Source organism: Thalia democratica, chromosome 2 (genome assembly GCF_965202585.1).
Source record: "Thalia democratica chromosome 2, ktThaDemo2.hap1.1, whole genome shotgun sequence".
Lineage (NCBI taxonomy): Eukaryota > Metazoa > Chordata > Thaliacea > Salpida > Salpidae > Thalia > Thalia democratica.
The window spans coordinates 25,376,166-25,390,611 of record NC_139166.1 but is presented as its reverse complement, the minus strand read 5'-3'; the positions used below and the strand labels follow the sequence as shown (position 1 = coordinate 25,390,611).

The 14,446-nt window shown below is 24.9% G+C and overlaps 1 protein-coding gene across 1 annotated transcript; it reads left to right on the top strand.

Moving 5' to 3' along the window:
* Window positions 1-8,007: 8,007 nt before the first annotated feature.
* On the top strand, window positions 8,008-9,636 carry LOC145828483 (polyadenylate-binding protein 1-like 2). The gene is made up of 5 exons (XM_082936237.1): window positions 8,008-8,194; window positions 8,438-8,631; window positions 8,832-8,963; window positions 9,207-9,389; window positions 9,565-9,636. The coding sequence occupies exons 1-5, from the start codon at window positions 8,008-8,010 to the stop codon at window positions 9,634-9,636; spliced, it is 768 nt and encodes a 255-aa protein (XP_082792363.1).
* Window positions 9,637-14,446: the final 4,810 nt, after the last annotated feature.

Here is a 14,446-nt window from a genome sequence, read left to right as displayed (position 1 = left end):
TAAATTGGTTTTTAACTATAGTACTTGTGGCTCTTTCAACACTTTTAAGTTTATCTTGGAAAAACATTGAAGCAAAAGCTCTTGTATACGTTTTTCAGGCAAAAATATGATTTCTGTACTGAACAGCTTTTTATAGCTAGTTTATAATTTAAACTGTGTTTACAGAGAAGTTGTCTGCAGAATCACTAATAATCTCCAGCTAATTCAAATATTAGAAGTATAAACAGATTGAAAGTTTAACTAGATGGGCTTTTTTGTTACTTTTTGTGGTATCTAATATGGTAATAATATAATTGGTAAAAATTTCTGATTTAAGTAACTTAAGTAAAAGTAAAACTTTCGCTATAATTTATTTCATAGTTAAAGTTTATTATATACGAAAAACTGTACTTCAAAAAAAAAACGACAAAGCTTTTATTTCAAACTCATTATAATTGATTGAAGTACTTTCAAAATCGTCGTCAGCGAATAATTAAAATATAAAAATCACAAGTAACAGTTGATATACCAGGAGGAAGATTTGAGAATCCTTAAACATTATAGTTCTGTTACTGTTCATAGTTAAAGAAAATACAACCAAAACAGAGAAGTAAAAATACATAAGCTAAATTAATCTGTAACTATAATATTTTATTACATACCAAACTGAGCTTTTAAGTTAAAAAGTTTTAGTCTACAAAGCATTTACAAAAAATTTAAAAGTTAAGGAGTATGACAAAAAGATCTCATAACTATTTGAAAGTTTTCCATTAAGTTATATAAGCTAAATGATAAACAGAACATTTTACATTAAATTTGCAGTTTATATATACATTTTAAAATTTTAAAATTTTTATTTGTAATGATAATACTGTTAAAATATTTTTTAGTGAAAAAATTTGTTTCAAATTATATAAAAATTTAAATTTATAAAACCATTTTTTAGTAAAATACATTCCATAATTTTGTTTAGCTTTTAAAGTATCTGATTTTTTTTCTTAAACTATTTATAAACTTATAAACTTTATTAACTCAACGAGATTATCAAAGTCAACTGTTGTAATGTAAGCGTTAATGGCGCTTACTAATAGTCAAAAGTGCAATAACTTAATAATTTTTAATACCGGAAAGTTTACGTTCTACTTTATTTCTTTTAGAATCAGGAATATTCAAGTTTATTACAGTTCTAGAAGTATAGTCTTTAAAAAGAAATATAGCAGTTAATTTAATTGAATGTAGTTTTTGATATAAATTTTGAAGTTTGTTGTTGTTAATATTATTCATTACTATTTTTTTCTTATTAAAAGGATAAATTTTACAGTACTTATCTTTATATTTTCATAAATAAAAGTTAAGTTCAGTTATGGTAGAATTCACTTCTTTAAAACTATTAAGAAATTATAGAATAGTATATTTGTCTATTCAAATATAAAATTATTAAGTAATAAATAAGTACACTTTTACCAGAAATACTGATAAAATTTTACGTAAAAATATGTCAGCGTATTACATTTTACCTCTTAAAGAAGTTGTAACCTATCGTTTAAGTAATCACATGTTTGCCATTAGTATTGTTTATCTCCTTTTATAAGGTTATTTAAAGTTATGTATGTATTTTTTTAGTTCTTATGTTACTAGATAAGTTTTAAAATACATTTTTAAACAAAAAATTCAGTTAATTTTCGTTTAGTTATTTTTGGTACATTTCTTTTTATTGATTGTTTTATTACTAAATATTAAAATAATAAAAAGAATAATGTGTAATAGCTCGTAAGAAACTTTATAAGCATGTGGTGTACGACTCGATAATCGAAAGGTTCCTTTGTACACCAGGTCCTTAGACCAAACTTTTTAAACGCTTTTTTATCGTTCAATAAACAATATATAATAGGTTAATACAATTTAGGTAATATAAAAATATGATACTACATAAAAATGCATTTGCTTTAAAATGTTTAACATTTTTATTTCAAAACTAACTTCATTTTACAATAGACGATAACCAAGTTTATTATTGATAGGTATGCTTAATCTTAATAAAACTTAAGCTAGTCGACAAGCATAACAAAAGTAATTTAAAAATTTGCTTAGTCAATTACTTTTCTAAGCTTTAGTGCACTACATTACTAATTATGAATTCACATAACTATTTTATTAGTGAAAATAAGTTATTTTAAGTTTAAGATGAAATATGCCAGCTCCAATTGTAAAACTATTGTTTAAGATTAATAAATTAACTGAACTTATGTTATATTGTCATTTTTTAATACTTTTCAAGGACAGCTAAAAATGTAACTATTTGTAATAGTAAAAAAATCTAATTTATTATAGTAGTACATAATATGTTTTATATTAAGCTTGAACGCAAACTTTAAAATCACTGGTTTAAAACGTTATTAAATTTATTTTCTTATTAAAAATAACATTTTAATTGCTTTATAATTTATTTAAACGGTTATGTCGAAATTATTTAAAGAAGTAATATTATTTTATATACAGACAAAACATGATTGGAAAAGTTCAGTACAGTAAAAAAGCACGAAGAAAACTGTATTTAGTTTACAATATTGAAAAATTTTTATTTATGCTTAGTGTACAACTGTTTTCTAAAGTTTACCAGCATGTTTATTAAGAGAGCTGTTTTAAAACTATTAACCTGGTTAAAAATGACTTGAAAGCTTTTAGAATGAGAAAATGACTATTTTAATTTAAGTTTAGTGCTATTTGTATAATTTTTTCAAAGCGTTAACCTAAAATACTAAGTACTAAAGTTAATTTAAGTGTATTAAGCTTTTGATAGTTATTACACTTAAAAGTAGACTTACATATAACATAATATATGATTTCTAAATGGATAAAACTTAAAAGCTTAACTTATCACAAAAACTATGCAAAAAGTTATTTTACAATAAAAAAATTAAACATAATATCCTAACTATTTACTTACGTGATTTGTTGTTTAAAGATACAAAATTTAATTACCAACGATAGTCAATAGTTTTCCGCTTGAAATTTTATGAGTTGAGATCAGGGCTTTCCAAACTTATTTTTATAAACGCCCCCAATGGCGGAAGTTTAAAAACTAATCGCCCGAATTTATTAGTGCACCTTAACTAGTTATTTACCTACTTAACTTTTCACCGCCTTACTTATTAACGCCCCCTGACAGTCAAAATCGCCCCTAAAGACTCTAAAATAATGATCACTTTTGAAAACCCCATTTTAGATACATTTATTATTAAAGACTAAGTTTTAAAGAAAGAGACGACTGTGAAATTTATCAGGTGTTTTTAATTTGTTCTTTTAGTGCAGCAAAAAATTATGATGCAAAAGAAAAAAATGAGAAGCTGTTTTATTAGATTATAAATTCTTTAATTATTTTGCTAAGAAGAAAAATTTAATCAGTAACTTTTGTAAACGTTTCTTTAACTGAACATTTTGCAATTTGAGGTATGTAAAAAAATAATTTTTTTTTATTTTTCTGGTATAAACATTTTGTTTAGTATACAAATAAAAAAACGCTCAAAAATTTGGCTCAAGGACTGGAGTACGAAAAAACCTTTCAGTTACCGAGTCATACACCAGGATACAGTTTAATGTCATGTCCAGGACAATACATACATATGTATTCCAAAAAGAAGCTAGTCAAGATATTAAATTTAAAAATAACGCTTTTATTTAAAAAATATGTATCGTGCTTAAAATTTATTAAATCTACTGTAAGCAGTTTAAAAACACTTCGAAATCTTTTACAAATTTAACCAGATGAAAAATAACTAATTAAAATATTTAGTTTAGCTTATTTAGTTTTTAGGTTTTTTGTAGTACATGTTAATCTTACAGTTTAATCTTAAAAAAATAGTAGTTACTAGATACATATATATGTTGTAACTTATACAATAGTTTTTTTATTTAAACTTACTAAATCAAAAAGTATACTCTACAAAGTACAAAGTAACAAACCAGTTCACGCTTTTTCAGGAACTTGATAAATAAAAGGTAATTAGTCAAAAACTAAAACATAGTTTGCACGTTTTTTTTCAATTTAAAAAAAAACTTTACAATTACAACATGGCAAGGTAGACAATGATGATTTATGGTTTGAAAATTAATTGACACCGTTTCAATCGTGTTTTTTCTTCCTTAACACTTCAAAAAGTACTGAAAAAGAAAGTATATATATTTTGACAGTTCTCATGAAAAATACTTATCGTCATCAGATTAGCAGTTATGTTGAGCGACATCAGAAAAGCGTTTCAGATTTAAAAAAAAAAATTTTAATTAAATTTTTGTTTCCCTCAGCGTCAAAATGCGCAAACCTTGCCCACGGACAAAGTTATGACTAACATACAAATAACTCGAAGTGTTAAATTTTAAAATCTCTGTGGTCTGCCCTCTGTCCTCGAGATAGTTGAAAAATATAGTACATGCACAACACACTCGTTAAACGTGATGCGTGCGATTTGAAATTATATTAACAGTATGAACTTCCTGTCTTTTTCAACGACAAAAATAAACCTTATTTATTTTTAGAAAAGTATAGAGGGTATTAACGAGGCAAATTAAACAGGTGGTAAAAGTTTGCAGTCGTTTTGACCTACTGTTTTGTATTTTGAAAAAAGTAAAGACAGCTGTAAACAAGTAAAATAAACTGCAAAGTGTAAAATACTTTTAGAGCCAAACTAAGTTGTTATTAACATTTAGGAGTTATAAATAGAGTATAACGCAATAGTTTTCAGCTTTAATATCGGCTTTACATTTGACTTGGCCAATTGAGTATATTTTTGATACATGGGTTTGGTAAACTTAAAATTTTCAAAGAATTAGTATTTTGTTTAAAAATATCAATGGTTAAGTCTCTTTGTATGTTTTTTAATTGATTTGTATATTAGAACAAGCATTTTTAAATACCTTTTAAAAACAAAAAAGCGAACTTTTTGGTTAAAGTTTAGCCTAAAAATATCAGATTTGTTGAAAAATCTTTTCATGTAGCATTCAACAAATATCATTTCAAAAAATAGCTATGGTCTTTATAAGAAATAAGAATAGTTATACTTAACGTCTAAAAACATTATACGTTAATAATCAATGACTAAAACATAAATATGTTAAACTTTATAAAAAAAATTGTACAAGCGTCAATTATTCAGTAAAAAGTATTTTAAGCTTACTGACAGCCTCCAGCTTATTTAAATTGTCATCAATGTCAAGTTCAATCAAATTGTCACTAAGATCAATTTCAATTAAACTTTCTTTAAACTAAAATTCAGTTTGATTTTGTTTAAATGATACTGCTGCATTTGGTATTAACTTTTCTTTATTTAAAACAATTTATAAAAAATAATAAAAAAAGAATAATTAAAAGAAGTTATTTTTAATCTAAATACGTTAGCTAAAATAAAAATTTTTGACAGCTCTCACAAGTAGTTACTTTTACTGTTTTTGTTATACTTTTTGTCAACAAAGTTTTGACTTTCCTACAAAAACTAGATAGCTAATCTAAAAAATAACGTAGTAATGAATGATAATATAATATATTTGAAGTTACACTTAAAAATTAAATGCAAGCATGAAATGTTTAAATAAACATTCAAAAAGTCTCTATTTTAAGAGCTGCTAAAAATTAAGAAGTCATTTTTTTTTTCTTTTATTATAGTATTATGAGTAATGACGATTATTGAAAACATTAAAAGAACTTAACACTTTGCTTATTTTCTTTTTATTTAAACACAAATCACTCATTTTTTAAAAGTTCGGAAGTTTTTTGATTAATTTCAACAATTGTCAGAATAAGGTTGCTAAATAAGGTTGCTTTTTGTACTGTTGATAATTAAACAAAATAAATCAACAATAAATTATTAAGTGTTGCAATTAAATATTATGCGTGTATTATAGTTATTCAGATCGTTGTTTTATTGTAAGATTCAAATAATGTATATTATAATAAAACGTAAGTCTGTATAGATTTAATTTTATTCTGACCACTAAATACTAGAAAAGAAAATATCTTATACAACTTGAAAAACAAAATGATACCTTTTTAGTAAAAAAGACTACTCTGTCAATTTTTTTTATCTCCCTTAAAATACGAATAAAGACGTTTAAGAGGATTTTTCTAAATAATAACTAAAGTTTTATAATTTAAAACAATAATTGAAGAGATTATTTTAAACTAAGGTATGTATAGCAGAAATTTGTTGGAAGTTTATCTAAAATTAATAGTAAGTAAAACAATCTTTTTATATAAGTTTTTAACTTTGAATTTTTTTTTATTGAAATAAGTAGTTTTTAATTGTATGACAAATTTTTGTTTTTCGGTTGTTTGTACTTTTTCTATAATTTTTTTAATGAAGCAGCATGTTGTTTTAAATTTAAGCTAAGGTAAGTTCCTTTTATTACCTTTTTAAAATAGTTTCTTAAACAACAATGTTAAGTTTGCTATTGGAATATAAACTATAAATACTTTTGCAATTGAGGTTATCGAGTCGCACACTACGGATACCTTTTAAAGTCTTGTCTAGGACATGTTTTCTTGTTATCTGTGTTGGTAAATGTAATTGTCAATTTGTAACTATTATTTTACTTTGTTTGCTTTGGAATTCTCAGAGTTATAACGAGTACTTTAATAAAACTAAAATATATATAGAACAAGGCTACTACTACAACAACTTTATAGTTTAATTAGAAGAAAGAAAAAATACAGACTGTTTTGTTTTTTTATAAAAAATCATAACAATATAGTTTTAAATTTACTACGAAATTTAAGTTAACATTAATTAAAAACAGCATTGTAGCTTATATTGGAATTTTTAAGACCTTTAGACATAAAAGCTGTTCTTATAAAATTAAAATTAAATACTTAAAAATATATTAAATAAGTTTTGATTACTCTATAGAATTTCTACGCTTTAAAGTATAAGTGGGCAACTTTTTCAGTCGATGGACCTGAGTTACGTGAAAAAAATATTTTGCTAGCCCGACTTGTTAAATATTTTGAATTTTTTGAAAAAAATAATACGAAAACTGTTAAAAAAAATTTAAAGGTAAGACTTCAATAAAATAATCACTTATTAGCACTACTGTGCAATAAAAACAGAATTTAGTGCACATTTTGATTTGATTCTTATTAAAATAAATTTTAATTTTATAGTATGTTTTAAAAATACATCGTGGCCCAAAGATTTCTGTTAGCGGACCGTACGTTTCTACTCAGTATGTTTACAAGAAAATTTACTTCAATTTATTTTCAACTATTTGAAAAATATTAAAATAAATTTGTAAATTATTATTTGTTTAGTAACGACCCGGATAATTATTTTTAAGTACTATGAAAAAAAAAAGATTTTAAAGATAACTGTAGATATAAAAGCACCGTAAACGTATTTTAAAAATTGATATTTTTTATTAGATAGGATTACAAAAATAATTAATATAAGTTGTTTAATAGCAATGTTATGATATGTATTTATAGACTTTAGTTATTGAAAGTACTTAAAGTTATTATATTTTAGTACTTACCGTTGGGATTATTATTTTATTTTTTTGATGAATTATATCTTATAAGTACTAAAAATTTCTTAAATTTAGTATTAAAAGTAAAGTTTGTGAAGATAGAAAATTATAACTTCAGTATAAAATAAATGTAAAACTTATTTAGTACAAGATGTATGGCCAAGTTTATTGACCAGTCTAGAAGTAGTAAAATCAATCAAGTTAAGTTTACTGCTATTAAAAATTATGCCTTAGAATTTAGTAAATGAGCTTTTTGTAAAAATTTTTTTAAATAAAGTATTTTTTGTTAAATGTACATTGATGTTAGTCCACGAAGTTAATAACTTTGCAACAGTTATTATAAAAGGATTAAAACAAACTTTAGTTGTAAAAATTTAAAGTAACATAAATTAATTCAAATAGCTTTAAGTTGTACCAATTTTGAGTAACATTGATAACATTTTTGTCTAAATTTGTATTAAATTATTAAAAAAAAAATTAAATCCTAGATTGTTGTACTTAGTGTAAAACATATCTATGTCAGACCAAGCTTTCAAACAGTTCAGCACTCTGTATGTTGGTGATTTGTGCAAAGATGTTACAGAAGAACAACTTCAAGGCATGTTTTCTACGCATGGAAGAGTTCACTCTGTGCGTATTATTAAGCAGAGCCTCTTGAAGCTTTTCAATTACGCATTTGTTAACTTTTTTGATTCTCATGATGGTAAGTTGTGTAAAAATTAAAACAATTTTTAAGTCTACCTAGGTTTGCTATTCAGCACATTATCATATAGTAATGTCTCTAATACCAATAAAACAGTTTTGATTTACAATAGTTTTACATCTACTTTATGTTAGCTTTTATTATAGTAGAAATTGGTTTTCATCTTAAAATAAAACTAATAGTTATGTTGTAAATTTAGTTATGAATTTAGAAAGTTTTTAAAAAGCTTCTTAAATGTTGCAGCTCTATTAGCAAAAAACAGAATGAATAGTCAAGTGGTAAATGGAAGTCCTATTAGAGTGTCGTGGCAACAGTACAATTTAAGTTTATTGAAATCTGGATGCGCAAACATTTGTGTTTCTAACTTATGCAGTTGGATAGATCCTGAAATTTTGTTTGACATGTTTTCAAAGTTCGGCAAAATCATGTCTTGCAAAGTAATTATTCATAACTTTTACATACAAAAGTACCTGTTTTAAATTGGGTTCAAACGTTTTAGACAAGATAACCATTTTTATGTAGTATAATCAGACTAAAGACTTTCTAAAACATATTGTGTTTGTTAAAAACAGTTAAAATATTTAAAATCTGAATACTAAATTTGCTAATGTTTCATCATTTATAATTAAAATTGTAGGTTGCTTACATGACATTGAGCCCACAATCGGCTCCGGTATCTCGATGTTACGGTTATGTTCAGTACGAGAGCGAGTGGTCAGCTGAAGCAGCTATTGCACATATAAACGGGAAGGAGTTTTGGAAGAAAAAGGTTGTATTAGTTGTTAATGTGCCTTACAAGAAGGAAATATTAAGAATTCTATCAAACATACTACGTGGTAATCTAAACAGTAAAAATTATAGATAATAAATATTTGCTGGAAATACGTTTTTTTTAATGTTATCTCAGAAGTTAAAATATTAAAATTAATCAACTGTTTTTTCAATGGTAACTAAGATAAACTAGTAAGACCTGGATTCATATATTACTATCAAATTAATTAAAACAAAACAGTTGCATGTTGCGAAATGTCTTTCTGCAGCCGAACCTCAACTCCCCAGAAGCAGTTGTTACAAGCATTACAATGAAGCTGCAAAATCCAACATGACCAATGTTCACGTTAACAGCAAAAGCTATCCGATGATGGATTCATGTTTGCAACCAGTGTGTTGCTATCAGTGTGTGGACAAATTTAAAGTTAGTTTAAACATTTTAAATAATTTCATGCTTAAAGCGTACAATAACTCAAATAAAAACCTTTTTTAAATAATAATTTACGTTACAGGAGCTCTTCTTAAAATCGATTGTAGAAAATAGAAAAAAAAAATGTTTTGTTTCAGTATTCTGATTGAATTAAATAATTTTATTGCAGGCTGTTGGAAAGGGAATGGTTGGAGTTACCAGGTCAGATCCGGGTTCAATCCCTAACAATATTTTCTACTGAATGTTATTTATAAACAGTTGAATTGCATACGTTTTATGTTCTGTACTAAAGGTTTTAGTTATGTATAGTTTATCACTTTAGTTGCGTTAAGTCTTTACATCGTTCAATAAACTTAAATTATAAAAAATTATTATTTTTTTTAGATTAGTTTTGTAGTTAATTGGTTTAAGATTGTTTATGACATTAACTTACATGAATAACAAAATTCTGTAATGGTAGAGGTTTGAAATTAGAAATGGATGTTTTATATCGATTGAATAACCTTAACCTCTTTATATTAAAGTTGATGAAATTATAATACAGTGATATAAACTGGATAAATGCAAAAAACAATTTTTATTAGTTTCAAAAGATGTCTGTTATATATTCTTCAAAAAAATTTTTGACAAACTTTAAATAATGACTTTTTAACACAATTTTCAAGTTACTATGCAGATAAAAAGGTTAAATATTTTTTAGAAACTTAATAACTTTACATTTTAATATTTTATTTTATTACAAGAACATTTTAGTTTCAAGAAAAGATTTTATGTTGGTTTAAAATTTATACCGATTATTAAGTCAATTATTATATAGTTAAAAAAATAAAGTTAATTACAGTGTTTTAGTTTAGAAATACAAATTGATTTTATGTATAAAAATTATAATTAGTAGAATTAATTAAAACTTTTTCAATTTAGATTTGATGTCTGTTTATATTCTACCTATTTTAATTCATTTTTGGTAGTTATTATATTGAACTAATCTATAAGAGTTCTTAAATGTTTCTTTATTAAAGAAATTTATGTAAACTATTTCTTAACTTAGTTACAAATATATATATTTTTGTATTAAATTAAACCATCTTAATTTTACAGCTTAATTTTTTTACCAAAACCAAACTTTCTTCCACACTAGTTAGTCTACATCAATTCACTGTTCATTTAAACAAGATGAAAAGATAGTTTGTACGTAATAATACTTATATGAACCCTTTAATAAAATAGACAATTACTTGTAGTATTATTAGAAACAAACGATTTTTTTTCAAGAGGACCCCATTAAAAAATTAAAGCTATGACCTCTGGCCTTCTCTTTCAAAAAACTAATGTTAAATATGCCTAAGACGTTTTTTGTGCTCTTTATCATCAACTCCAGAGTATCTAGTATATGCTTCAATTTATGGCCTTGTCCCTAAACTTTTTAAATTGCCCATTTTTGGAAGCCCTGTTCTATTACAAGTTTTAAAGCTACCCTTTAATACGCCTTAAAACCTTTTTTATACTCTTCACCAACAATTTCAGAAAATGTAGGGCAAGTTTTTAATTGTCACCTCATTACCCCCTAAGGCCCTTTTACTACTCACGGCCTCTTCTTGGACCCTTTGCAGCTTATGATCACCTAAATTTATAAAATAGCCCCTTTTTAGGAAACTGACTTGGTTTGTTATTGACAGTTAAGAAACAAGGAAGTAGCTAGTTTAATGCGCGCAATTGCTAAGTCTGCTAAATTTGAAGTTATTTCTAAACTTATGTTTATATAGAACTTAACTACATTTTATTTTTTTCTATTACATGTAAATTATTAAAAGTAATAAGTAAATGATTTTAAACATTTTAGTTTTACTAATGACTGATACACTGGTTTGTAAACTGTTATTTTTAAATATTATAAATGATTACTTCAAATTAAGTTTTAACAATTTAACTAAATGAACTTAACTTAAGTACGTTTACAGCTGTGACATAGACGAATAAAAAATTGTTACTTTATCAAATTAAAGCAGTTTCAGTAGCAATAAGCGAAATATTTTAGTTTTAGAAGTTGTTAGAACTATTTTTTAGTATACCATTTTTTTTATTAAAAATGATTGTCTAAAAATCACTTATTTCTTGTTAAACATGTTATAATTAAGCATACCGACCACTGAAATAAACTTACTCACAAAAAACTCAGTGTATGATCAATTTTTTTATAACTAAACAGAAAACAAAAGAAAAAACATAAAAATCAGCAAAAAATGTTTTTAGTTTTCAACTTAAAGAAGTACAAAACACAGTGTTAACCAACGTCTCCCTTTCCACCTGAAAATGTTCACAACAACTTCTGCGTTCTTACATTGGGGGTTTCCCTTATTTTTTTCTGTCATGAAATCAATCAAACACAGGTCTTTGTTGCCAGGACCGTGAAACAGGGTTGAAATATAAGAAAATTTGATATCAAGATTAAAATGAAAATTTTTAAACAACAAAAAGGTCCATGAATAAAAACTTTTTATAAAGACAGTAGAAAAAATATTTTTTTAATCACAATCATTATTTTGATCAAAAAGAAAAACTTGCTTATAGTATTAACTATTTTTTTATAATCAAACATTAATCACCATTAAAAGCAAATGAAGCTGTACAACATAGAGTTAAAAACACAGCCGTTGAAGGTGTTTAAGTACAATAATGTTATGCTTACTTAAACATTACAATTGCTGTAAGAATTTTATAAATAAAGAAGCGCATCATATGGATTTATAATGAAACAATAATTTGGAGCTTATTTACTTGAAGTTACTGGCATCTTAGTAAAAATTCCGGCATAGCGGGATATCAAGTTCAGGAAATCCTTTCAAAATTGTAGGAAGCTACAATTGTATTGAGTCAGGAGTTGAATCTTTGCAGAACTGATCAATTGTTCTCTAGTTATCTTCCCACCCGTAGATCCTATGGAAAATCCTCACTGAAGAGCAGATCTGGAGTATCTGAATATATACTTGAAGTTTAAAAAAATTAAAATAGTTTTTAATCGACATAGCTAAAAAAAAGGCTTTTTTACAGGTATAAAAACTATAAAACTTTGTAATCTTTTTTATGTTGTGTTAAATTACGTTGAAAAGAATGAGTCTTTATATTGATAAACTTTTGAAAGCTAAACAACTTAATTGTAGATTCCTTGTTTGTTTTAAGTAACAATATTTAAGCAAAAGTTTAAATTATACTAGAAAGACTATAAGTCTAATGACTACCTTCTTAAGTTGCTGATGTGGGATCTGAAGTGTAAATTTGGACTTTGCAGTTAGCCAAGAAAGTTTCATCCTCCGGTTGACCCAATCCCAAAGTGTTCAGACTTTTTACGACGTTTATCTATTAAAATTTGCAGGCATAAGTTAACTAAGCAAACAAAAGTAAAAAAAAAATCATTACAACATAGAACCAGCACTTGAAACAAGTTTAAAAATTTTACAATTTAATTTCTCAGAAACATTTAAAATAACTAAAAATTGTAATATACACTATCACGGATTAGACTAATTTAGATGTATTTTTTTTGAAAATAACTACTATTTAGATGTGTAGAAACAGTTTTTTTTAAAAGACTATGAATTTATACAATGAATGTTTTTCTTAATACGTATATTTTTTATTGAGCAACAAAAACAAAAGCGCTCAAAATAATGGCCCTAGGACCTAGTGCACGAAGCAACCTTTCGGTTATCGAGTCGTACACCTTGTTGGATACCTTTTAACGTTATGTCTAGGAATACTTAAAAAAAATCATTATCAAAATGTATCTAAACTAACAAGAAATTTTTGGAAAATAGGAAATATAAGAAGCTTACAGGTCCTTTTTGATTTCTAAGCAACAAATTATTCTAAGTTAATTTCTTAAGTTACTACAAGATCTGTAAACCTATGTATAGTTGAATACAATCATTTGACTTCAATAAATCAACTTTAGTTAAATAGCATACAAACTGTAATAGTAGAACACGGTAATGTTAAAACTTCCTAGTTGAAACTTAAAGATCTTTTGTTATAAAAATAAATTATCTCCTTGTTTTAAACGTTAAATGTAACAAACTTTGACAATAACATTGTTTTATAAAAACAATTTATTTAAATTAAATGATGTTTTAGTTTTAATCCAATTTAGTTAAAAAAATGTTCAGTATTTTGCTTTAGTTAGTTATAAATAGAGTTATATAGCAGTTTAATATCTTAAAATTTCAGCTGTAGCAGTTGTTTAAGCGACTTTATTTTTCTGTCATAATGATCTTACCGTACTATTCTGAAGCGTTAGAAAATATGAGTATTATTTGGCAAGTAAACTTAAGTACAGTTTGATTTGCCTATTTGCTAAATCAGCAAAAAAAGTTTTTTTTTCATTTTATTTTTAATTTAATTATTTAAACTCTGTTTTTTGATTAACTTTTAGTATTTTGGGGTAAGGTGTGGTAGGAAAAAGGGTATAAATTAAAAAAATAAAAATGCCTTAAAAAAATTCGAAATTTAATCAAATTTGAAAATCAGACTGAACTATAAGTATACTTTCTGTATTTTACTAACTACTATAATTATGTTAAACATCAATCATAAATTTTTTTTTAATATAATTTATAATTTATATAAAAATCTAGTTTTATCTAATTTTTACTATGTGAGTCAAATGTTTTTATATTAAGTAACCTTTTATAAAAAAAATAATTACTCAACTTAACAACAGTTTCTATTAAGTAAACTATACTTAACTTGTAACTACCAAATTAGTAAAACTTAAGTTTTTTAAAAATTGTATATAGTACAAAGTTTTTGCGCACGAGGTATACAAAATTATACTATACAAGTAAATTTTAATAAGGTTATTAAGGAAATATAAGTAAAAACAAAAGTAAAATACCAAATTTAAAAATTACAACTCTTGAGAAAGACGCCTATCCGTATAAGCTTTTAGACTAATTTTAAATGTTTTTTATATGATAACTCATCGACAAATAATTTTGAAGTCGAAAAATGAATTTTTAAGACGTCACTTTATAAGAAAGTATCAAATGTTAATTACT